This window comes from Panulirus ornatus, chromosome 31 (assembly GCF_036320965.1).
Source record: "Panulirus ornatus isolate Po-2019 chromosome 31, ASM3632096v1, whole genome shotgun sequence".
Classification (NCBI taxonomy): Eukaryota; Metazoa; Arthropoda; class Malacostraca; order Decapoda; family Palinuridae; genus Panulirus; species Panulirus ornatus.
Genome location: NC_092254.1, coordinates 3485104 through 3510717, shown reverse-complemented (window position 1 = coordinate 3510717; position 25614 = coordinate 3485104). Strand labels below are relative to the sequence as shown.

The window sequence follows — 25614 nt, the reverse complement described above, 5'->3', positions numbered from 1 at the left end:
ATGGCCCAACCCCCCCCCCCCCATACACATGTACATACACACGTCCACACACGCAAATATACATACCTACACAGCTTTCCATGGTTTACCCCAGACGCTTCACATGCCCTGATTCAATCCACTGACAGCACGTCAAACCCTGTATACCACATCGCTCCAATTCACTCTATTCCTTGCCCTCCTTTCACCCTCCTGCATGTTCAGGCCCCGATCACACAAAATCTTTTTCACTCCATCTTTCCACCTCCAATTTGGTCTCCCTCTTCTCCTCGTTCCCTCCACCTCCGACACATATATCCTCTTGGTCAATCTTTCCTCACTCATTCTCTCCATGTGCCCAAACCATTTCAAAACACCCTAGTATGTGTGAAGGATTGTCCCTCTCATCGTAATGGGTTTACTAACATGTTGGTAGGGATCATTTTCCTGTATACTTTCAAAATAGTTGTCTTCATGACTCCCCATACAGGTCCCGTCCTTTATACTCAGCACGGGACCTGTATGTTCAGTACTTGTGCTGTATGCTCAGCACGGGACTTGTATGCTCAGCACGGGACCTGTATACTCAGTACTTGTGCTGTATGCTCAGCACGGGACCTGTATGCTCAGCACGGGACCTGTATGTTCAGTACTTGTGCTGTATGCTCAGCACGGGACCTGTATGCTCAGCACGGGACCTGTATGTTCAGTACTTGTGCTGTATGCTCAGCACGGGACCTGTATGCTCAGCACGGGACCTGTATGTTCAGTACTTGTGCTGTATGCTCAGCACGGGACATGTATGCTCAGCACGGGACCTGTATGTTCAGTACTTGTGCTGTATGCTCAGCACGGGACATGTATGCTCAGCACGGGACCTGTATGCTCAGCACGGGACCTGTATGTTCAGTACTTGTGCTGTATGCTCAGCACGGGACCTGTATGCTCAGCACGGGACCTGTATACTCAGTACTTGTGCTGTATGCTCAGCACGGGACTTGTATGCTCAGTACTTTTCTAAACCTTTCATCAGGTCGAGCCTCAAGCATCATGAGTGCCACACACATTGTCCTTTGCACAGCTTCAGTTTATCTCGTACGTATGTAGGTAGGTAGGTAGGTAGGTAGGTAGGTATGTATGTAGGTAGGTAGGTAGGTATGTATGTATGTATGTAGGTAGGTAGGTATGTATGTAGGTAGGTAGGTATGTATGTATGTAGGTAGGTAGGTAGGTAGGTAGGTATGTATGTAGGTAGGTAGGTATGTATGTATGTATGTATGTAGGTAGGTAGGTATGTAGGTAGGTAGGTAGGTATGTATGTATGCATGTAGGTAGGTAGGTAGGTAGGTAGGTATGTATGTAGGTAGGTAGGTATGTAGGTAGGTATGATGTATGTATATAGATATGTATGTATGTAGATATGTATGTATGTATGATGGGTGGTGTATGTTGCTGGTCGTGGTGGCCCTTGTACCATGCACGTCTCATAGTGTAATGAACCATTACAACTTTTTCCTTCAAAGTTGAGATCATTATTATTCTTGTCATTATTGACAATAATCCTTCTTAGCAGTTTCTCATTATATGATTTTGGTTGTTTTGTGATATTGTAGAGGAGTAAGACGACCACGGTAAACCACATATGGGCAAAGTAAACTTAGGATGAGCTAGAGATGACTAAAGTAAACCGGGGATGACCCATGCGAACCAGCGGTTGACTAAGTTAAACCAGATATGATCAAGGTAAACCATCATTGAAACACTGTAGGAAGCTTTACTCTTGTATTTAGTTTACATGAGTTAGTTAAGCTGACATGATGCTAATATACAGTCATATAGGGATAATGTCCAAACACACACAAACACACACACACACACACACACACTTCAGGCCGGCACAGGCGGACCCACACCATGTAGAGGCAGGGCCAGTGTGTGTCTCCAGCCAGCACTATTATGCAGGTGCCAGTAAGGTCAGTGAGACGTTAGGATTGATTCAGAAACTTGACATACGCAAGCAAGGATGACCACTTGACTTGAGTCTAGGAGGGTTCCACCTCGAGTGTGATGTCCTCCCAGCCGCCCAGCATAAGTAAGAATATTCTTGAATGGACCAACGAAATGGATTCCTTCCTTATGTAACATATCGTATGAGGACAGAGTGCGAGCTTTGAATTTGAATTCTCTAAGCAAGAGGTGGCTCAGAGGCAAGTTATAATACACAAAAGGATTGAACAATGTACATGGAGGAAACTTCTTTACTTTCGCGCCATTGCTACCAACGAGAGAGAATGGACTAACGCTTTGAACTCAACGAGTTAATGTGGATCGCACGAAATTATGTCTCTGCCAACGGCATCATGAACGGGTGGAATAAATTCCCAGAACAAAATATGTTGGGAGGAACGTTGTTAATATGATCAAGATTACGTTTGACGCTCAGCCGTGACTCTCCAACGTTGAATGATTGAACGTGGTGGTTTATTATGGTAGTTTGACAAGAAAGGATTATGGGATAATCCTTCCACATTATAGCACTGATGGAGACATGGCAAATCGCGAGGCTGCACCTCAAAGTTCATCCTTATTATTGTTGTTTTTTAATAAAGAAGTGAAGGGATGCGAGTCTTTGGTGATGATAGGATGCATCCTGACTTCACGTACGTTCTGACTTTCGTATCAACATTCCCATCCGGCACATTAGTCCTGCAAGGTATTTTTTTCCTACCACTGTCCCGTGGGGCGTGTTGCTGGAGGCTGGGGGGGGGGGGGGAGCCTTTGTTGTGGCGTCTTGTGTAAGTCGCCTCGCACAGGCAGGGCCCACCTAGTCGTCAAGTAGACAAGTGTTATACTAAGCCTACAGTAGTGACGTATGGGACAATCAGTGTCGCCCATAAGAAGGAAATCCTAATGACCAAACAATGCCCAAATGTTATTGTGGGAAACCCTCACTCAGGACCTGCTTGTGACGCCATACTTGATGTCACCGTCTAGGACCAATCACTGAGGTCCACGTTAGTAGCGTCATCGATGACGTCACCCGTCTCGATGACGCTCGAAGTACGCTTAACTTAGGAAAGATTGGAGAGCTTTCAAGTGGGCGATTATACAAGGTATATAAAGGCTCATAGTGAAGGTCGAGATGATGATGGGCCGAGGCAGGTCTCCTGCCCACATGACTTCACTGAGCAGCAGTTCCGTACGGGCTCGCTGGGTCAGCTTGGGGGGGGGGGGGTCAGGTCATGTGGGAGGGCTGCCTTAGCCCAGCCCAGCATCTTGTAGGGTTAGGGTCATGCGCCGAGGCAGGGGTCTTGGAGAGGGGGGCGGGGATGGTGGTGCTGAGACGCGCTCCAGAGAGAGAGAGAGGTGAGAGTGTCGCCATGCAGAGTGTTGAGGGTGTCGTCGCGCAGGGTCACGGTGGCTGGGTCATTATGCCGGACGACCCTTTAACCCAGCTCGGCGTAGATTGTCTTGTTCCCTTCCTTCCTAATGATCTTGAAGAAGTTTTTGTTGATGTCGTACAGTTTGTCAGCTTCCTCGCACGGCAGAGCCTCTACCTCCCATGCACACGTCAGGCTGTCCTGTAGGTGTACGAGGATGGTTAGGTCTGCTGGGTGTACTGGTCAGGTTGGGTTAGGTCTGCTGGGTGTACTGGTCAGCTTGGGTTGGGTTAGATCTGCTGGGTGTACTGGTCAGGTTGGGTTGGGTTAGGTCTGCTGGGTGTACTGGTCAGGTTAGGTTAGGTCTGCTGGGTGTACTGGTCAGCTTGGGTTGGGTTAGGTCTGCTGGGTGTACTGGTCAGGTTAGGTTAGGTCTGCTGGGTGTATTGGTCAGGTTAGGGAGACCAGATCCCTGGGGTAGGTTAAGAAGACACTTAAGTATACTCACCTGAGAGAAGACAGTGTACTTGGGACAGATGAAGCTGAAGGTGAAGGTGACATCTTCGGTGAAACTATCAGGATAAATTTCTTTGAACGGCAGACAGACATGGAACACTTGGCACTCGTTGTCCTTATCAGCGTAGTAGCCATAGCCCTGGTCGTCAGAGAATAGCCAGTTACACACTCTCTCATACAGCCTTCAGTAACAGTGTATTAATGATAATACGTTCTGCAGATTTTCTCAGTAACTTGTATGTGGTAAACACCTACCTGTACCTCTGTCACCTACCTGTACCTCTGTCACCTACCTGTACCTCTGTCACCTACCTGTACCTCTTGTCACCTACCTGTACCTCTTGTCACCTACCTGTACCTCTTGTCACCTACCTGTACCTCTTGTCACCTACCTGTACCTCTGTCACCTACCTGTACCTCTTGTCACCTACCTGTACCTCTGTCACCTACCTGTACCTCTTGTCACCTACCTGTACCTCTTGTCACCTACCTGTACCTCTTGTCACCTACCTGTACCTCTGTCACCTACCTGTACCTCTTGTCACCTACCTGTACCTCTGTCACCTACCTGTACCTCTGTCACCTACCTGTACCTCTTGTCACCTACCTGTACCTCTGTCACCTACCTGTACCTCTTGTCACCTACCTGTACCTCTTGTCACCTACCTGTACCTCTGTCACCTACCTGTACCTCTGTCACCTACCTGTACCTCTGTCCCCTACCTGTACCTCTGTCACCTACCTGTACCTCTTGTCACCTGCCTGTACCTCTGTCACCTACCTGTACCTCTTGTTACCTGCCTGTACCTCTGTCACCTACCTGTACCTCTTGTTACCTGCCTGTACCTCTGTCACCTACCTGTACCTCTGTCCCCTACCTGTACCTCTGTCCCCTACCTGTACCTCTGTCACCTACCTGTACCTGTAGTTAAGAAGGTGATCAAGAACTCGGTTTACATTATAATGTCAACACTGACAGCAGTTATCATGAGCCATAAGACTCATCTTCAGTTATAATTCACTGAACTCTAGCCTTTGTCTTGTGTTGCTTGTATGGCGAGTGGCATGTTATTGTCTGACAGCCATTGCCCACAATTGTCATTACGTGTAGATAAAGACAAGTGTACTCTCCTCATATTAAAGGTAGAACTCTCCATTTTAATACGATATCCATCCAGTTTACATTTACACTTTCATTATAATGTTTATTTGTGACAATTGCCTTTTTTTTCATTCTATTGATAATCATTCGTTTATCATAAACTTTATTAAGTGAAGGTGAACACCAGTAGGTCTTCCCTCCTTTAATTGAGATCACTATTAGGTACGTATATGTGAAGGCTCATGATCACGTTCAGTGTGTGTTAATCATACACAGGTGGATGGTCGAGCTCACAAGTTGAACGAGAGAAGGCAGTTTGTACTTACCTTTCGAGAACAGTTAGGAGATGCATGTGTGTTCCTGGCATGTACAGTCTACACTCATTATTATCAGTCTGGCAGGTACAGTCTACACTCATTATTATCAGTCTGGCATGTACAGTCTACACTCATTATTATCAGTCTGGCATGTACAGTCTACACTCATTATTATCAGTCTGGCATGTACAGTCTACACTCATTATTATCAGTCTGGCATGTACAGTCTACACTCATTATTATCAGTCTGGCAGGTACAATCTACACTTACTTTTCCCTGTGTATGTCTCGTTAATGGTACGGTGATTTGGCGAATATATCTTACAGAAGTTTGAAGCTATAGTCACTTTACACACTTCATCCCTCATGATAAAGACCCTCACAACTCACTCATACTAATCACTCACACCTCACGGTAACACACTCAATCACTCACACCTCGCAGTAACACACACTCGGCACGCACTCCTCTCTCCAACACACTCAACACTCACCTTATCATCACAAGTGAAGGAATCGATCAGGTTTTCTCTGATCTCCGTAGCGTTGCTTATCAGTCTGTCTTTGAGCGCGGGAATGTCGGGGTAGGCGCGCAGGAGGGTGGCGCCCTTGGGTGCGTTGCGCAGGAGGTGGCCGATCTGGGCGTCCACCAGCAGATCGTTCCCTGACGACGCGGGAACCACCCGGCTGTTGGACACTGGATTCTGACGCTGCCGGGGCGAACACTGACACAGGCACACCAGCACTGGGGAGACGAATGGGGTGTTAGTAGCACTGGGGAGACGAATGGGGTGTTTGTAGGAGTGGGGAGACGAATGGGGTGTTTGTAGCACTGGGGAGACGAATGGGGTGTTTGTAGGAGTGGGGAGACGAATGGGGTGTTTGTAGGAGTGGGGAGACGAATGGGGTGTTTGTAGGAGTGGGGAGACGAATGGGGTGTTTGTAGGAGTGGGGAGACGAATGGGGTGTTTGTAGGAGTGGGGAGACGAATGGGGTGTTTGTAGGAGTGGGGAGACGAATGGGGTGTTTGTAGGAGTGGGGAGGCGAGAAGCTGGCTGACAGGTGCATGGTGAGAGGTGCATGCTAATGTCCTTCTCATGATGTTAACCACAAAGTAGTGGACCCCTGACCTGACCTGACCTGACCTCCTCTGACTCAGTAAATTTTATATATAATGTGGTGGAAGTATAATGTTATATAGTGTGGGGTAGAAGTATACTGTATACTGATATGATGTTATATAGTGTGGTGGAAGTATATATTGATATGATATCATATAGTGTGGTGGAAGTATACTGCATACAATAGCACCATGGACAGCAACACTCACCAGCCAACCACAGCAACATGGACCGGAACATCTTGGATCCTGCAACAAAAAATCCATAGTCAGGATAACTGGACGTCCACCTTCCTGTTGTATGTTGTTCATACATGGCCATACATACTGCTCATACATGGCCATACATACTACTCATACATGGCCATACATGCTACTCATACATGGCCATACATACTACTCATACATGGCCATGCCTATTGCTCATATATGGCCACAAACAAGTGGTAATACATGACCATACAGTCTGCTCATACATGGCCAAACGGTCTATTCGTACATGACCGTATAGCCTGCTCATACACGACATACATTGGTCTTCTCTGGCCATACACTATTCCCATGCGTTGCCACAAGAAGTGATCATACAAGCCATGTGCACAGTTGTGCATGGCCATGGGCTGTGTTCATACAACCTTGCTTCTGCTCTGTTTATAAGAGGCCATGCACAATGGTCATGTTAGGAGATACATTACTGATGATGGCACTTGACTCTCTCTCTCTCTCTCTCTCTCTCTCTCTCTCTCTCTCTCTCTCTCTCTCTCTCTCTCTCTCTCTCTCTCTCTCTCTCTCATTCATAAACACACTGCAACTTTGATATCACTGATAATCTTTCCTCAGAAATGAATTGTATAATATTCCCTCGAAGTAAGTAATGCATTAGTACCAAGAAATTATTACTTCAACTTCTCAACCATAGCCACTTATATTATTGTTATTATTATTATTATTATTATTATTATTATTATTATTATTATTATTATTATCATTATTATCGTTATTATCAGACTTTTACTGGTTATTGAAGGTTGCCTTCCACAGCTGAATATAGTATAATAATGATAGACCTGGATATAGTATGATAACGTTTCAGCTGAATATAGTATACTCCTTTAGCTGGGTATAGTATGCTGTAGCTGGGTGTAGTATACTTCTTCAGCTGGGTATTATATACTCGTGCTACACACAAGTAGTAAGGTAACAACACCAGAGCCAGCCATAGTCACACGAATGTTAACGACCCCAGTTAACCCACAACGCTTCCGCTCGCCTGACTCTCGCCGTCTGTTTTTTTTGTCGACCTGTCTTACTGACAGTGAGGACTGAGTCATGAAGATGAGGGTGGATACAGGGTGTGTTGGTCAGTGGATGGATGGATACAGGGTGTGTTGGTCAGTGGATGGATGGATACAGAGTGTGTTGGTCAGTGGATGGATGGATACAGAGTGTGTTGGTCAGTGGATGGATGGATACAGAGTGTGTTGGTCAGTGGATGGATGGATACAGAGTGTGTTGGTCAGTGGATGGATGGATACAGAGTGTGTTGGTCAGTGGATGTTCTTATCGTAGACAGGGGTTAACTCAGGTCCACGCCCAGCGCACGCCAACAGGAACTTTACTTAAAGTTATATTGTTCCAATATTGAAGTTCAGTTGTAAGGTGGACCAGGGCAGCCTTAACCTCAGCTTAAGTAAGAATGCTGCTGTAAGCTTGTGCTGCATGACTGACACTGGTGTGGATATGAATCACCAGAAATATGGCATTTCCATTCATGGCTCCACCACAAATTACTTTGCCCATATCAGGGTGAGAACTGATGTAATGGTGGTGCAATAATGGAGGAGGGAATGTCGTGCAGTGGGATTTCCCCCCAGTGAGGTAGAAGGCTGTTCGCAGGCCAGGAATATAAGACATATATTTGTTAATATTTGACATAGAAACTTTCTTTCTGAGGTGGACGTTTTGTAGGTGTAGGCTGGCCTGTTGCTCCTCTGCCAAGACTCTGTATTTACTGTTAAGACACTAAGAATGTGGACACATATGCTTGTTGCTGTGTTCAGTAAGGGCTATAGGCTAACCAACTCAGTTATTCTTACTGATATCATTATCATTATTGTTATTATTATTATTATTATTATTATTATTATTATTATTATTATTATTTTAGGATTTATATATTTTCCGCCAATGGTCATTATCATCAGTCAAGACATGACATTTATTTTCGATGTGTTGAGAATATGATGTGGCTCATGAGGTTGTCAGCCAACATGTCCAACCTCATGTTGTGAGTGTGTCTTGCTCCCACATCATCAACCTCATGTTGTGAGTGTGTCTTGCTCCCACATCATCAACCTCATGTTGTGAGTGTGTCTTGCTCCCACATCATCAACCTCATGTTGTGAGTGTGTCTTGCTCCCACATCATCAACCTCATGTTGTGAGTGTGTCTTGCTCCCACATCATCAACCTCATGTTGTGAGTGTGTCTTGCTCCCACATCATCAACCTCATGTTGTGAGTGTGTCTTGCTCCCACATCATCAACCTCATGTTGTGAGTGTGTCTTGCTCCCACATCATCAACCTCATGTTGTGAGTGTGTCTTGCTCCCACATCATCAACCTCATGGTTGTGAGTGTGTCTTGCTCCCACATCATCAACCTCATGTTGTGAGTGTGTCTTGCTCCCACATCATCAACCTCATGTTGTGAGTTTGTCTTGCTCCCAGGACTCTCCATCAACGGTACATCCCAGGACTCTCCATCAACGGTACATCCCAGGACTCTCCATCAACGGTACATCCCAGGACTCTCCATCAACGGTACATCCCAGGACTCTCCATCAACGGTACATCCCAGGACTCTCCATCAACGGTACATCCCAGGACTCTCCATCAACGGTACATCCCAGGACTCTCCATCAACGGTACATCCCAGGACTCTCCATCAACGGTACATCCCAGGACTCTCCATCAACGGTACATCCCAGGACTCTCCATCAACGGTACATCCCAGGACTCTCCATCAACGGTACATCCCAGGACTCTCCATCAACGGTACATCCCAGGACTCTCCATCAACGGTACATCCCAGGACTCTCCATCAACGGTACATCCCAGGACCCCACATCAATGGTGCATCCCAGGACCCCACATCAATGGTGCATCCCAGGACCCCACATCAATGGTGCATCCCAGGACTCTCCATCAACGGTACATCCCAGGACTCTCCATCAACGGTACATCCCAGGACTCTCCATCAACGGTACATCCCAGGACTCTCCATCAACGGTACATCCCAGGACTCTCCATCAACGGTACATCCCAGGACTCTCCATCAACGGTACATCCCAGGACTCTCCATCAACGGTACATCCCAGGACTCTCCATCAACGGTACATCCCAGGACTCTCCATCAACGGTACATCCCAGGACTCTCCATCAACGGTACATCCCAGGACTCTCCATCAACGGTACATCCCAGGACTCTCCATCAACGGTACATCCCAGGACTCTCCATCAACGGTACATCCCAGGACTCTCCATCAACGGTACATCCCAGGACCCCACATCAATGGTGCATCCCAGGACCCCACATCAATGGTGCATCCCAGGACCCCACATCAATGGTGCATCCCAGGACCCCACATCAATGGTGCATCCCAGGACCCCACATCAATGGTGCATCCCAGGACCCCACATCAATGGTGCATCCCAGGACCCCACATCAATGGTGCATCCCAGGACCCCACATCAATGGTGCATCCCAGGACCCCACATCAATGGTGCATCCCAGGACCCCACATCAATGGTGCATCCCAGGACCCCACATCAATGGTGCATCCCAGGACCCCACATCAATGGTGCATCCCAGGACCCCACATCAATGGTGCATCCCAGGACCCCACATCAATGGTGCATCCCAGGACCCCACATCAATGGTGCATCCCAGGACCCCACATCAATGGTGCATCCCAGGACTCTCCATCAACGGTACATCCCAGGACTCTCCATCAACGGTACATCCCAGGACTCTCCATCAACGGTACATCCCAGGACTCTCCATCAACGGTACATCCCAGGACCCCACATCAATGGTGCATCCCAGGACCCCACATCAATGGTGCATCCCAGGACCCCACATCAATGGTGCATCCCAGGACCCCACATCAATGGTGCATCCCAGGACCCCACATCAATGGTGCATCCCAGGACCCCACATCAATGGTGCATCCCAGGACCCCACATCAATGGTGCATCCCAGGACCCCACATCAATGGTGCATCCCAGGACCCCACATCAATGGTGCATCCCAGGACCCCACATCAATGGTGCATCCCAGGACCCCACATCAATGGTGCATCCCAGGACCCCACATCAATGGTGCATCCCAGGACCCCACATCAATGGTGCATCCCAGGACCCCACATCAATGGTGCATCCCAGGACTCTCCATCAACGGTACATCCCAGGACTCTCCATCAACGGTACATCCCAGGACTCTCCATCAACGGTACATCCCAGGACTCTCCATCAACGGTACATCCCAGGACTCTCCATCAACGGTACATCCCAGGACTCTCCATCAACGGTACATCCCAGGACTCTCCATCAACGGTACATCCCAGGACCCCACATCAATGGTGCATCCCAGGACCCCACATCAATGGTGCATCCCAGGACTCTCCATCAACGGTACATCCCAGGACTCTCCATCAACGGTACATCCCAGGACTCTCCATCAACGGTACATCCCAGGACTCTCCATCAACGGTACATCCCAGGACTCTCCATCAACGGTACATCCCAGGACTCTCCATCAACGGTACATCCCAGGACTCTCCATCAACGGTACATCCCAGGACTCTCCATCAACGGTACATCCCAGGACTCTCCATCAACGGTACATCCCAGGACCCCACATCAATGGTGCATCCCAGGACCCCACATCAATGGTGCATCCCAGGACCCCACATCAATGGTGCATCCCAGGACCCCACATCAATGGTGCATCCCAGGACCCCACATCAATGGTGCATCCCAGGACCCCACATCAATGGTGCATCCCAGGACCCCACATCAATGGTGCATCCCAGGACCCCACATCAATGGTGCATCCCAGGACCCCACATCAATGGTGCATCCCAGGACCCCACATCAATGGTGCATCCCAGGACCCCACATCAATGGTGCATCCCAGGACCCCACATCAATGGTGCATCCCAGGACCCCACATCAATGGTGCATCCCAGGACCCCACATCAATGGTGCATCCCAGGACCCCACATCAATGGTGCATCCCAGGACCCCACATCAATGGTGCATCCCAGGACCCCACATCAATGGTGCATCCCAGGACCCCACATCAATGGTGCATCCCAGGACCCCACATCAATGGTGCATCCCAGGACCCCACATCAATGGTGCATCCCAGGACCCCACATCAATGGTGCATCCCAGGACCCCACATCAACGGTACATCCCAGGACTCTCCATCAACGGTACATCCCAGGACTCTCCATCAACGGTACATCCCAGGACTCTCCATCAACGGTACATCCCAGGACTCTCCATCAACGGTACATCCCAGGACTCTCCATCAACGGTACATCCCAGGACTCTCCATCAACGGTACATCCCAGGACTCTCCATCAACGGTACATCCCAGGACTCTCCATCAACGGTACATCCCAGGACTCTCCATCAACGGTACATCCCAGGACTCTCCATCAACGGTACATCCCAGGACTCTCCATCAACGGTACATCCCAGGACTCTCCATCAACGGTACATCCCAGGACTCTCCATCAACGGTACATCCCAGGACTCTCCATCAACGGTACATCCCAGGACTCTCCATCAACGGTACATCCCAGGACTCTCCATCAACGGTACATCCCAGGACTCTCCATCAACGGTACATCCCAGGACTCTCCATCAACGGTACATCCCAGGACTCTCCATCAACGGTACATCCCAGGACTCTCCATCAACGGTACATCCCAGGACTCTCCATCAACGGTACATCCCAGGACTCTCCATCAACGGTACATCCCAGGACTCTCCATCAACGGTACATCCCAGGACCCCACATCAATGGTGCATCCCAGGACCCCACATCAATGGTGCATCCCAGGACCCCACATCAATGGTGCATCCCAGGACCCCACATCAATGGTGCATCCCAGGACCCCACATCAATGGTGCATCCCAGGACCCCACATCAATGGTGCATCCCAGGACCCCACATCAATGGTGCATCCCAGGACCCCACATCAATGGTGCATCCCAGGACCCCACATCAATGGTGCATCCCAGGACCCCACATCAATGGTGCATCCCAGGACCCCACATCAATGGTGCATCCCAGGACCCCACATCAATGGTGCATCCCAGGACCCCACATCAATGGTGCATCCCAGGACCCCACATCAATGGTGCATCCCAGGACCCCACATCAATGGTGCATCCCAGGACCCCACATCAATGGTGCATCCCAGGACTCTCCATCAACGGTACATCCCAGGACTCTCCATCAACGGTACATCCCAGGACCCCACATCAATGGTGCATCCCAGGACCCCACATCAATGGTGCATCCCAGGACTCTCCATCAACGGTACATCCCAGGACTCTCCATCAACGGTACATCCCAGGACTCTCCATCAACGGTACATCCCAGGACTCTCCATCAACGGTACATCCCAGGACTCTCCATCAACGGTACATCCCAGGACTCTCCATCAACGGTACATCCCAGGACTCTCCATCAACGGTACATCTCAGGACCCACATCAATGGTGCATCCCAGGACCCCACATCAGTGGTTCATCCCAGGACTCCACATCAATGGTGCATCCCAGGACCCCACATCAATGGTGCATCCCAGGACCCCACATCAATGGTGCATCCCAGGACCCCACATCAATGGTGCATCCCAGGACCCCACATCAATGGTGCATCCCAGGACCCCACATCAATGGTGCATCCCAGGACCCCACATCAATGGTGCATCCCAGGACCCCACATCAATGGTGCATCCCAGGACCCCACATCAATGGTGCATCCCAGGACCCCACATCAATGGTGCATCCCAGGACTCTCCATCAACGGTACATCCCAGGACTCTCCATCAACGGTACATCCCAGGACTCTCCATCAACGGTACATCCCAGGACTCTCCATCAACGGTACATCCCAGGACTCTCCATCAACGGTACATCCCAGGACTCTCCATCAACGGTACATCCCAGGACTCTCCATCAACGGTACATCCCAGGACTCTCCATCAACGGTACATCCCAGGACTCTCCATCAACGGTACATCCCAGGACTCTCCATCAACGGTACATCCCAGGACTCTCCATCAACGGTACATCCCAGGACTCTCCATCAACGGTACATCCCAGGACCCCACATCAATGGTGCATCCCAGGACCCCACATCAATGGTGCATCCCAGGACCCCACATCAATGGTGCATCCCAGGACCCCACATCAATGGTGCATCCCAGGACCCCACATCAATGGTGCATCCCAGGACCCCACATCAATGGTGCATCCCAGGACTCTCCATCAACGGTACATCCCAGGACTCTCCATCAACGGTACATCCCAGGACTCTCCATCAACGGTACATCCCAGGACTCTCCATCAACGGTACATCCCAGGACCCCACATCAATGGTGCATCCCAGGACCCCACATCAATGGTGCATCCCAGGACCCCACATCAATGGTGCATCCCAGGACCCCACATCAATGGTGCATCCCAGGACCCCACATCAATGGTGCATCCCAGGACCCCACATCAATGGTGCATCCCAGGACCCCACATCAATGGTGCATCCCAGGACCCCACATCAATGGTGCATCCCAGGACCCCACATCAATGGTGCATCCCAGGACCCCACATCAATGGTGCATCCCAGGACCCCACATCAATGGTGCATCCCAGGACCCCACATCAATGGTGCATCCCAGGACCCCACATCAATGGTGCATCCCAGGACCCCACATCAATGGTGCATCCCAGGACCCCACATCAATGGTGCATCCCAGGACCCCACATCAATGGTGCATCCCAGGACCCCACATCAATGGTGCATCCCAGGACCCCACATCAATGGTGCATCCCAGGACCCCACATCAATGGTGCATCCCAGGACCCCACATCAATGGTGCATCCCAGGACCCCACATCAATGGTGCATCCCAGGACCCCACATCAATGGTGCATCCCAGGACCCCACATCAATGGTGCATCCCAGGACCCCACATCAATGGTGCATCCCAGGACCCCACATCAATGGTGCATCCCAGGACTCCACATCAATGGTGAATCCCAGGACCCCACATCAATGGTGCATCCCAGGACCCCACATCAATGGTGCATCCCAGGACCCCACATCAGTGGTGCATCCCAGGACCCCACATCAATGGTGCATCCCAGGACTCTCCATCAACGGTACATCCCAGGACTCTCCATCAACGGTACATCCCAGGACTCTCCATCAACGGTACATCCCAGGACTCTCCATCAACGGTACATTCCAGGATTCTTCACAAATGGAAGTAACTTATCTTCCATTCTCTCAGTGGATATTGGCTGCTCTATCAGTGTCCCACTAGATATTGGCTGCTCTATCAGTGTCCCACTAGATATTGGCTGCTCTACCAGTGTCCCACTAGATATTGGCTGCTCTACCAGTGTCCCACTAGATATTGGCTGCTCTAGCAGTGTTCCACAAGGTACTGGTTGCTTTCCCAGAGTCCCAGTGGGTACTGGCTGTTCTACAGTGCCCAAGTGGGCTGGCTACTCTACCAGTGTGGGTACTGGCAGCTCTGCCTTGTGGGTACTGGCTACCACTAGTGTCCCACTAGTGAGTGGCTGCTTTCCACTAGGTACGTAGTGGTTCTTGTGTGCCAGCAGGTAGTGGCTGCTCTGTATGTGAGGACAACGCTAGGATGTGTGTTGTCATGAGGACGGAGGGATGTGTGTTGTCATGAGGACGGAGGGATGTGTGTTGTCATGAGGACGGAGGGATGTGTGTTGTCATGAGGACGGAGGGATGTGTGTTGTCATGAGGACGGAGGGATGTGTGTTGTCATGAGGACGGAGGGATGTGTGTTGTCATGAGGACGGAGGGATGTGTGTTGTCATGAGGACGGAGGGATGTGTGTTGTCATGAGGACGGAGGGATGTGTGTGGACCAGGAGAGGAAGAGGTGCTCCCTTCCCCCCCTGCTCACCTTACAAAACCTCTCCAAGGACATGGGAATGACCACTGGTGTCTGGCCTCACCCTTGCAACCACCACACTGTGGGAGGGGCAGAATCAGGCTGTGGGAGAGGCGGCGCCAGGCTGTGGGAGGGGTGGTACCAGGTTGTGGGAGGGTCGACACCAGGGTGTGAGAGGGGTCGCCAGCAGCGTATGGGAGGGGCGGCACCTGGAGGGGCGGCACCACAACCCCAGACCACTCCCTAACACCACAACCCCAGACCACTCCCCAACACCACAACCCCAGACCACTCCCCAACACCACAATCCCAGACCACTCCCCAACACCACAACCCCAGACCACTCCCCAACACCACAACCCCAGACCACTCCCCAACACCACAACCCCAGACCACTCCCCAACACCACAACCCCAGACCACTCCCCAACACCACAACCCCAGACCACTCCCCAACACCACAACCCCAGACCACTCCCCAACACCACAACCCCAGACCACTCCCCAACACCACAACCCCAGACCACTCCCCAACACCACAACCCCAGACCACTCCCCAACACCACAACCCCAGACCACTCCCCAACACCACAATCCCAGACCACTCCCCAACACCACAACCCCAGACCACTCCCCAACACCACAACCCCAGACCACTCCCCAACACCACAACCCCAGACCACTCCCCAACACCACAACCCCAGACCAGTGAGAAGGACTGACAAAGACAATGACATCCGCCCGCCCGCCATGTTATGATGGACATGATTGATGGCAACGAGAGAATGAGCCGGCTACTGCAGACATACCAGGCCCTCCACACACATACCAGGCCCTCCACACACATACCAGGCCCTCCACACACATACCAGGCCCTCCACACACATACCAGGCCCTCCACACACATACCAGGCCCTCCACACACTTACCAGGCCCTCCAGACACATACCAGGCCCTCCACACATATACCAGGCCCTCCATACATATACCAGGCCCTCCAGACACTACCCCCTCCCACACCAGACCCTCCCACATAAGCTAGTGGTCCTGGACACAGCCACCACGGGTCCTGGACACAGCCACCAGGGGTCCTGGACACAGCCACCAGGGGTCCTGGACACAGCCACCAGGGGTCCTGGACACAGCCACCAGGGGTCCTGGACACAGCCACCAGGGGTCCTGGACACAGCCACCAGGGGTCCTGGACACAGCCACCAGGGGTCCTGGACACAGCCACCAGGGGTCCTGGACACAGCCACCAGGGGTCCTGGACACAGCCACCAGGGGTCCTGGACACAGCCACCAGGGGTCCTGGACACAGCCACCAGGGGTCCTGGACACAGCCACCAGGGGTCCTGGACACAGCCACCAGGGGTCCTGGACACAGCCACCAGGGGTCCTGGACACCTCATGAATGATCAATCAGTCGACAGAAAATTAAATGTCATTGTTTGCCTGAGGGAGGGGGTAGTGGGGGAGGGGAGGGGGGGGAGATAATCAAGAGTGAGAGTGTTAGTGAAGGCAAGAGTGAGAGTGTTAGTGAAGGTGAGAGTGAGAGTGAGAGTGTTAGTGAAGGCAAGAGTGAGAGTGTTAGTGAAGGTGAGAGTGAGAGTGAGAGTGTTAGTGAAGGCAAGAGTGAGAGTGTTAGTGAAGGCAAGAGTGAGAGTGTTAGTGAAGGTGAGAGTGAGAGTGTTAGTGAAGGCAAGAGTGAGAGTGTTAGTGAAGGTGAGAGTGAGAAAGTGTTAGTGAAGGTGAGAGTGAGAAAGTGTTAGTGAAGGTGAGAGTGAGAAAGTGTTAGTCAAGGTGAGAGTGAAAGAGAGTATTAGTGAGAGTGATGTTCAGCAAGTCTGTGGCAGGCCAGAGTGCTGACCCTGGCCAGCAAACTGGTTCCTTAGTGCAGGAAGCGGTTACTGGGCGTCCCCATGGTACTGTCCCCAGGTACTGAACACTTGACACTGTCCCCAGGTACTGAACACTTGACACTGTCCCCAGGTACTGAACACCTGACACTGGCCCCAGGCACTGACACCTGACACTGTCCCCAGGTACTGAACACTTGACACTGTCCCCAGGTACTGAGCACCTGACACTGTCCCCAGATACTGAACACCTGACACTGTCCCCAGGTACTGAACACCTGACACTGTCCCCAGCCACTGACACCTGACACTGGCCCCAGGTACTGAACACCCGACACTGTCCCCAGCCACTGACACCTGACACTGGCCCCAGGTACTGAACACTTGACACTGTCCCCAGGTACTGAACACTTGACACTGACCCCAGGCACTGACACCTGACACTGTCCCCAGGTACTGAACACTTGACACTGTCCCCAGGTACTGAGCACCTGACACTGTCCCCAGATACTGAACACCTGACACTGTCCCCAGGTACTGAACACCTGACACTGTCCCCAGCCACTGACACCTGACACTGGCCCCAGGTACTGAACACCCGACACTGTCCCCAGCCACTGACACCTGACACTGGCCCCAGGTACTGAACACTTGACACTGTCCCCAGGTACTGAACACCTGACACTGACCCCAGGCACTGACACCTGACACTGTCCCCAGGTACTGAACACTTGACACTGTCCCCAGGTACTGAGCACCTGACACTGTCCCCAGATACTGAACACCTGACACTGTCCCCAGGTACTGAACACCTGACACTGTCCCCAGCCACTGACACCTGACACTGGCCCCAGGTACTGAACACCCGACACTGTCCCCAGCCACTGACACCTGACACTGGCCCCAGGTACTGAACACTTGACACTGTCCCCAGGTACTGAGCACCTGACACTGTCCCCAGGCACTGACACCTGACACTGTCCCCAGGTACTGAACACCTGACACTGACCCCAGCCACTGACACCTGACACTGGCCCCAGGTACTGAACACCCGACACTGACCCCAGCCACTGACTCCTGGCACTGACCCCTGGCACTGACCCCAGGGGTTTGCCATTTGACCCCACAGTTGCCGACACGACCCTGTCTGGCTACAGTGTGGGGTGAGTGGTGTGTCTGCTGCCCCCACCAGTGTTGACGACCACGACCACCATGTCCCCTCATGGTCCACTGGGGTCCACCATGTCCCCTCATGGTCCACTGGGGTCCACCATGTCCCCTCATGGTCCACTGGGGTCCACCATGTCCCCTGGTGGCCCAGATTCAGGTTAGAGGTGGGCTAGTGAGAGGTGGTGTGGTACACTGCCCCAGGGGGAGGCTCTGTAAGAGTGATACTGATTAAAGGTAAACATAGGCAAGATGAGATAAGAAAGATAAGTCAGGATAATCATAAGATGGAGCAGGTTAGCTCAAGTATAAGTCACATATTCATGAACTGGAGAGACGAGTTATCACAATCCAGCACCGAGTGGCAGGGGTTGGTCCCAGCACCGAGTGGCAGGGGTTGGTCCCAGCACCGAGTGGCAGGGGTTGGTCCCAGCACCGAGTGGCAGGGGTTGGTCCCAGCACCGAGTGGCAGGGGTTGGTCCCAGCACCGAGTGGCAGGGGTTGGTCCCAGCACCGAGTGGCAGGGGTTGGTTCCAGGACCGTGTAGGAGGAAATAAATGAACACGTTTGTGCTCAAGAGAAACTACATGGGGGAAGGCATGCCATACACCAAGTGGTAACACTACATGGGGAAGGCATGCCATACACCAAGTGGTAACACTACATGGGGAAGGCATGCCATACACCAAGTGGTAACACTACATGGGGAAGGCATGCCATACACCAAGTGGTAACACTACATGGGGGAAGGCATGCCATACACCAAGTGGTAACACTACATGGGGAAGGCATGCCATACACCAAGTGGTAACACTACATGGGGGAAGGCATGCCATACACCAAGTGGTAACACTACATGGGGGAAGGCATGCCATACACCAAGTGGTAACACTACATGGGGGAAGGCATGCCATACACCAAGTGGTAACACTACATGGGGGAAGGCATGCCATACACCAAGTGGTAACACTACATGGGGGAAGGCATGCCATACACCAAGTGGTAACACTACATGGGGAAGGCATGCCATACACCAAGTGGTAACACTACATGGGGGAAGGCATGCCATACACCAAGTGGTAACACTACATGGGGGAAGGCATGCCATACACCAAGTGGTAACACTACATGGGGAAGGCATGCCATACACCAAGTGGTAACACTACATGGGGAAGGCATGCCATACACCAAGTGGTAACACTACATGGGGGAAGGCATGCCATACACCAAGTGGTAACACTACATGGGGGAAGGCATGCCATACACCAAGTGGTAACACTACATGGGGGAAGGCATGCCATACACCAAGTGGTAACACTACATGGGGAAGGCATGCCATACACCAAGTGGTAACACTACATGGGGAAGGCATGCCATACACCAAGTGGTAACACTACATGGGGGAAGGCATGCCATACACCAAGTGGTAACACTACATGGGGGAAGGCATGCCATACACCAAGTGGTAACACTACATGGGGGAAGGCCTGCCATACACCAAGTGGTAACACGGTGTTGTTGTATACACCTGGTGAAGGGTCATGAGCGACCACTTGTTTGCCGAAGACAAGATGGTTGTCTGTAAGTCTCGATGCTCAGCTGGTGGCCATGTTGCTCATGCTCACACAAGACGGATATAAAAGAGACATTTGGTGTAGATGAGAATACGTACACTGAGCAGGTGCAAACAGATGGCACGCATCGGAACTTTCCCTTCAAACTTAGAAAGGAAGAAGGCTCTCCCTCAGGGCTTGGGCCGCCCCTCCTCAATTGGTCACAGGTCTTGCCAGGATCTTAATATATTCACAGGAATATATTCATGGTTTTCATGACATACAAGAGACTGGTAGAAGCTTCACCTTCGTTCAACCAGTCCAGCTTCACTGGTCTTCTGGTCTGGTCGAACCAGACTTGCTTCAACCCAAGTGTCTCCGCCCTCTTCACTCGACCAACTCATCTGCCTTCTGTAGCCAGGCTAACCTTATAACATAGCCAGCCAACCCCAGATAACTAATGCACACCTTATGTAGCCAGGCTAACCTTATAACATAGCCCCCTGCCTGGCTCCCTGCCTGGCTCCCTTCCTGGCCCCCTGCCTGGCTCCCTTCCTGGCCCCCTGCCTGGCTCCCTTTCTTATTCCCTTTCTGGCTCCCTTCCTGGCTCCCTGCCCGGCTCCCTTCCTGGCTCCCTGCCTGGCTCCCTTCCTGGCTCCCTGCCTGGCTCCCTTCCTGGCCCCCTGCCTGGCTCCCTTCCTGGCTCCCTTCCTGGCCCCTGCCTGGCCCCCTGCCTGGTTCACTGCCTGGCTCCCTGCCTGGCTCCCTCCCTGGCTCCCTGCCTGTCTCCCTTCCTGGCCCCCTGCCTGGCTCCCTTTCTTATTCCCTTCCTGGTTCCCTGCCTGGCCTCCTGCCTGGCCTCCTGCCTGGCTTCCTGCCTGGCCTTCTGCATGGCCTCCTGGATCTCTAACCGGCTTTCTGACGCTACCTATCTGTCTTCCTGCCCGGGTAACTGCATTGCTGGCTGGCTGACTACCTGGCTGCATGACTGACTACCTGGCTGCATGACTGACTACCTGGCTGCATGACTGACTACCTGGCTGCATGACTGACTACCTGGCTGCATGACTGACTACCTGGCTGCATGACTGACTACCTGGCTGCATGACTGACTACCTGGCTGCATGACTGACTACCTGGCTGCGTGACTGACTACCTGGCTGCATGACTGACTACCTGGCTGCGTGACTGACTACCTGGCTGCATGACTGACTACCTGGCTGCGTGACTGACTACCTGGCTGCGTGACTGACTACCTGGCTGCATGACTGACTACCTGGCTGCGTGACTGACTACCTGGCTGCTTGACTGACTGCCTGGCCGTCTGGCTGACTACCTGGCTGCGTGACTGACTGCCTGGCCGTCTGGCTGACTACCTGGCTGCGTGACTGACTGCCTGGCCGTCTGGCTGACTACCTGGCTGCGTGACTGACTGCCTGGCCGTCTGGCTGACTACCTGGCTGCATGACTGACTACCTGGCTGCGTGACTGACTACCTGGCTGCGTGACTGACTACCTGGCTGCATGACTGACTACCTGGCTGCATGACTGACTACCTGGCTGCGTGACTGACTACCTGGCTGCGTGACTGACTACCTGGCTGCATGACTGACTACCTGGCTGCGTGACTGACTACCTGGCTGCTTGACTGACTGCCTGGCCGTCTGGCTGACTACCTGGCTGCGTGACTGACTGCCTGGCCGTCTGGCTGACTACCTGGCTGCGTGACTGACTGCCTGGCCGTCTGGCTGACTACCTGGCTGCGTGACTGACTGCCTGGCCGTCTGGCTGACTACCTGGCTGCATGACTGACTGCCTGGCCGTCTGGCTGACTACCTGGCTGCGTGACTGACTGCCTGGCCGTCTGGCTGACTACCTGGCTGCCAGTTTGACTGCCTGGCTGTTTGACTGACTGCCTGGCTGTCTGACTGAGGTTGGCTGATTACCTGGCTGCCTGACTGATTTTCTACCTAGCTGACTGACTCCCTGGGTGCCTGACTGTTTGACATACACAGCTTGCCTTCCCACCATCCACCATACACTCCTCCCCTCCCCACCATACACTCCTCCCCTCCCCACCATACACTCCTCCCCTCCCCACCATACACTCCTCCCCTCCCCACCATACACTCCTCCCCTCCCCACCATACACTCCTCCCCTCCCCACCATACACTAGACACCTGGGCCAGGATCAGAGGAGGGGAGCAAGACGCGGTGTGAGGCGTTGTGACAGTTAGCTGGGATGAGACAGGTCGAGCCAGCCTGAGCCAACACCATATTAGTAATATACCCGTAGGTGTGGCCACACACCTGCCCCTTACACCGTTACTCCAGTTATACCCGTAGGTGTGGCCACACACCTGCCCCTTACACCGTTACTCCAGTTGTACCCGTAGGTGTGGCCACACACCTGCCCCCTAACACCAGGCGGGTGTAGGTAGACGAAGATTCAGACATTACCAAGACAGTTCAATTTCTGACTGAGGAAGCTTATCATGGTGTTAGGATGTGCGCCAGCACTGTGGTACTGTACCTTACACCAGGCTGGTGGTAGTGTACCTTACACCAGGCTGGTGGTAGTGTACCTTACACCAGGCTGGTGGTACTGTACCTTACACCAGGCTGGTGGTAGTGTACCTTACACCAGGCTGGTGGTAGTGTACCTTACACCAGGCTGGTGGTACTGTACCTTACACCAGGCTGGTGGTAGTGTACCTTACACCAGGCTGGTGGTAGTGTACCTTACACCAGGCTGGTGGTAGTGTACCTTACACCAGGCTGGTGGTAGTGTACCTTACACCAGGCTGGTGGTACTGTACCTTACACCAGGCTGGTGGTACTGTACCTTACACCAGGCTGGTGGTAGTGTACCTTACACCAGGCTGGTGGTAGTGTACCTTACACCAGGCTGGTGGTAGTGTACCTTACACCAGGCTGGTGGTACTGTACCTTACACCAGGCTGGTGGTACTGTACCTTACACCAGGCTGGTGGTAGTGTACCTTACACCAGGCTGGTGGTACAGTACCGGGTGGATGAGGTACACAGGTCATGATGGTGACCAAGCAAACGCATGGCAAACCTTAGGTCAACCCTAACTAGCCCGTGTCAGGAGGTCATGAATCATGCAGGGAAGACATGTTGTACCCCACATATACCCACACTTCAACTCTCAGTGTCCAGAGAAACCTGACCCAGCCCGGGGACCAGCTGTCCCAGCCCGGGGACCAACTGTCCCAGCCCGGGGACCAACTGTCCCAGCCCGGGGACCAACTGTCCCAGCCTGGGGACTAACTGTCCCAACCCGGGGACCAACTGTCCCAACCCGGGGACCAACTGTCCCAGCCTGGGGACCAGCTGTCCCAGCCTGGGGACCAACTGTCCCAGCCTGGGGACCAACTGTCCCAGCCTGGGGACCAACTGTCCCAGCCTGGGGACCAACTGTCCCAGCCTGGGGACCAGCCACAGAGCCGTCTGCTGTATCCTAGACAACAATGAGAGTGAGGCGAGCTGACCTTAGAGGACCAAACCTGTCCCCACCAGTGGAGGGAAAGACCCGACCAGTGGAGGGAAAGACCCGACCAGTGGAGGGAAAGACCCGACCAGTGGAGGGAAGGACCCGACCAGTGGAGGGAAAGACTCGACCAGTGGAGGGAAGGACCCGACCAGTGGAGGGAAGGACCCGACCAGTGGAGGGAAGGACCCGACCAGTGGAGGGAAGGACCCGACCAGTGGAGGGAAGGACCCGACCAGTGGACTGAAAGACCCGACCAGTGGAGGGAGCAGGAAGGTGTGCAGTGGTGTAACCTTCAGACGTACAAGTGATGAGTGTACTGTCAGGTTAAAGCTTGGTCGTCTTACACCCTTAACCTGCAACACACACACACACACACACACACACACACACAAGAACAGGTCCCAGAGAAGGAGAGGTCAATGGCCGGGGTGGGGTGCGGTGGGTAAGGGGGGAGCACAGGTGCTGGGAGGATGGTACTTAACCTCTGTGGCATGTGCAGGGGGGAAGAGCAGGCTACACCACAGGACCTGCCCAGGTCGATGACCTCTTTATGTAATAAATAGCCAGAACACCTCTATTATCTCCATCACAGCTACATCTTGTCCTCTACCTCGCCTGTTGACATCTGTCTTAACCAGCCTCACACCTGCGTCTTACCCGCTCTGCACCTGTGTCTTAGACTGTCTTACCGGCCCTACACCTGTCTTACCACTTCAACACCTGTCTTACCAGCCCAACACCTGCCTTACCAGTCCTACACCTGTCTTACCAGTCCAACACCTGTCTTACCAGTCCTACACCTGTAACTTGCAATGTTGCCACTTTTGAAGGTGTGGCTTGCAGTGTTCCCAATCTTGCATCTGTATCTTATACTTACCAGACCACACAGGTGTACAAGTGACCAGTGTTGGACTGGTGAATTGGCCAGTATGTTGCTGTGGGGTTGGGGTGGGGACTATCTTGCTGAGGGTGGGATGGGGACAATAAATTGCTGTTGGTTGGGATGTGGATGGTATGATGCTGTGGGGGTGGGGTGGGGACATGATGCTGTGGGGACAGTATGTTGTTGTGGGGTGGGGACATTATGATGCTGTGGGGACAGTATGTTGTTGTGGGGTGGGGACATTATGATGCTGTGGGGACAGTATGTTGTTGTGGGGTGAGGACATTATGATGCTGTGGGGACAGTATGTTGTTGTGGGGTGAGGACATTATGATGCTGTGGGGACAGTATGTTGTTGTGGGGTGGGGACATGATGCTGTGGGGACAGTATGTTGTTGTGGGGTGGGGACATTATGATGCTGTGGGGACAGTATGTTGTTGTGGGGTGAGGACATTATGATGCTGTGGGGACAGTATGTTGTTGTGGGATGGGGTGGGGACAGTATATTGCTGTGGGGGTGGGTTCGGGACAGTATGTTGCTGTGGGGGTGGAGTGGGGACAGTATATTGCTGTGGGGGTGGGGTGGAGACAGTGTATTGCTGTGGGGGTGGGGACAGTATGTTGCTGTGGGGGTGGGGACAGTATGTTGCTGTGGGGGTGGGGTGGGTCCGTGCCTGGAGCACCAGCACCGGGGCCGTAGACCTTCCCCTGAGAACAAAGATGAAATTCAAGATCATTTTTAAGTATTTTTTGTTTTCTTGGTAAGAGACGTGTGAAGATCATAGTGGATTATAAGCACTTGGCAATATTTACTTCCAGCCAATGTGTAGTAAGTAGAACTGTGGAAGAAGTATAGCGCACACAGGTTTTTACCAGGGGGCAGGTTCATTTGTTGTACTCCCACTGAAGAAACACGGAACCCGCCCACTCACCCAGCTGCCTCATGTACTGCAACCAGGTCACCTCCTCCCACTGCCTAGGTCATCCA

The 25614-nt window shown here is 52.4% G+C and overlaps 2 protein-coding genes across 3 annotated transcripts in view; one reads left to right on the top strand and one right to left on the bottom strand.

Moving 5' to 3' along the window:
• The window catches only part of Orc6 (Origin recognition complex subunit 6), a 64998-nt gene that overhangs the window by 23519 nt on the left and 15865 nt on the right, over positions 1 to 25614 (top strand). The gene's annotated exons all lie outside the window — the stretch shown is intronic.
• Positions 1748 to 25614, bottom strand: part of LOC139758718 (U-scoloptoxin(01)-Cw1a-like) — a 56683-nt gene continuing 32816 nt past the window's right edge. The window contains exons 2-5 of the mRNA XM_071680405.1: positions 6625 to 6665; positions 5789 to 6039; positions 3868 to 4014; positions 1748 to 3560 (exon numbers count right to left, since the gene is read on the bottom strand). Of these exons, the coding sequence (XP_071536506.1) occupies positions 3426 to 3560; positions 3868 to 4014; positions 5789 to 6039; positions 6625 to 6655 (564 nt within the window). The 5' untranslated portion in view covers positions 6656 to 6665 and the 3' untranslated portion in view covers positions 1748 to 3425. The remainder of the gene's footprint in view (positions 3561 to 3867; positions 4015 to 5788; positions 6040 to 6624; positions 6666 to 25614) is intronic.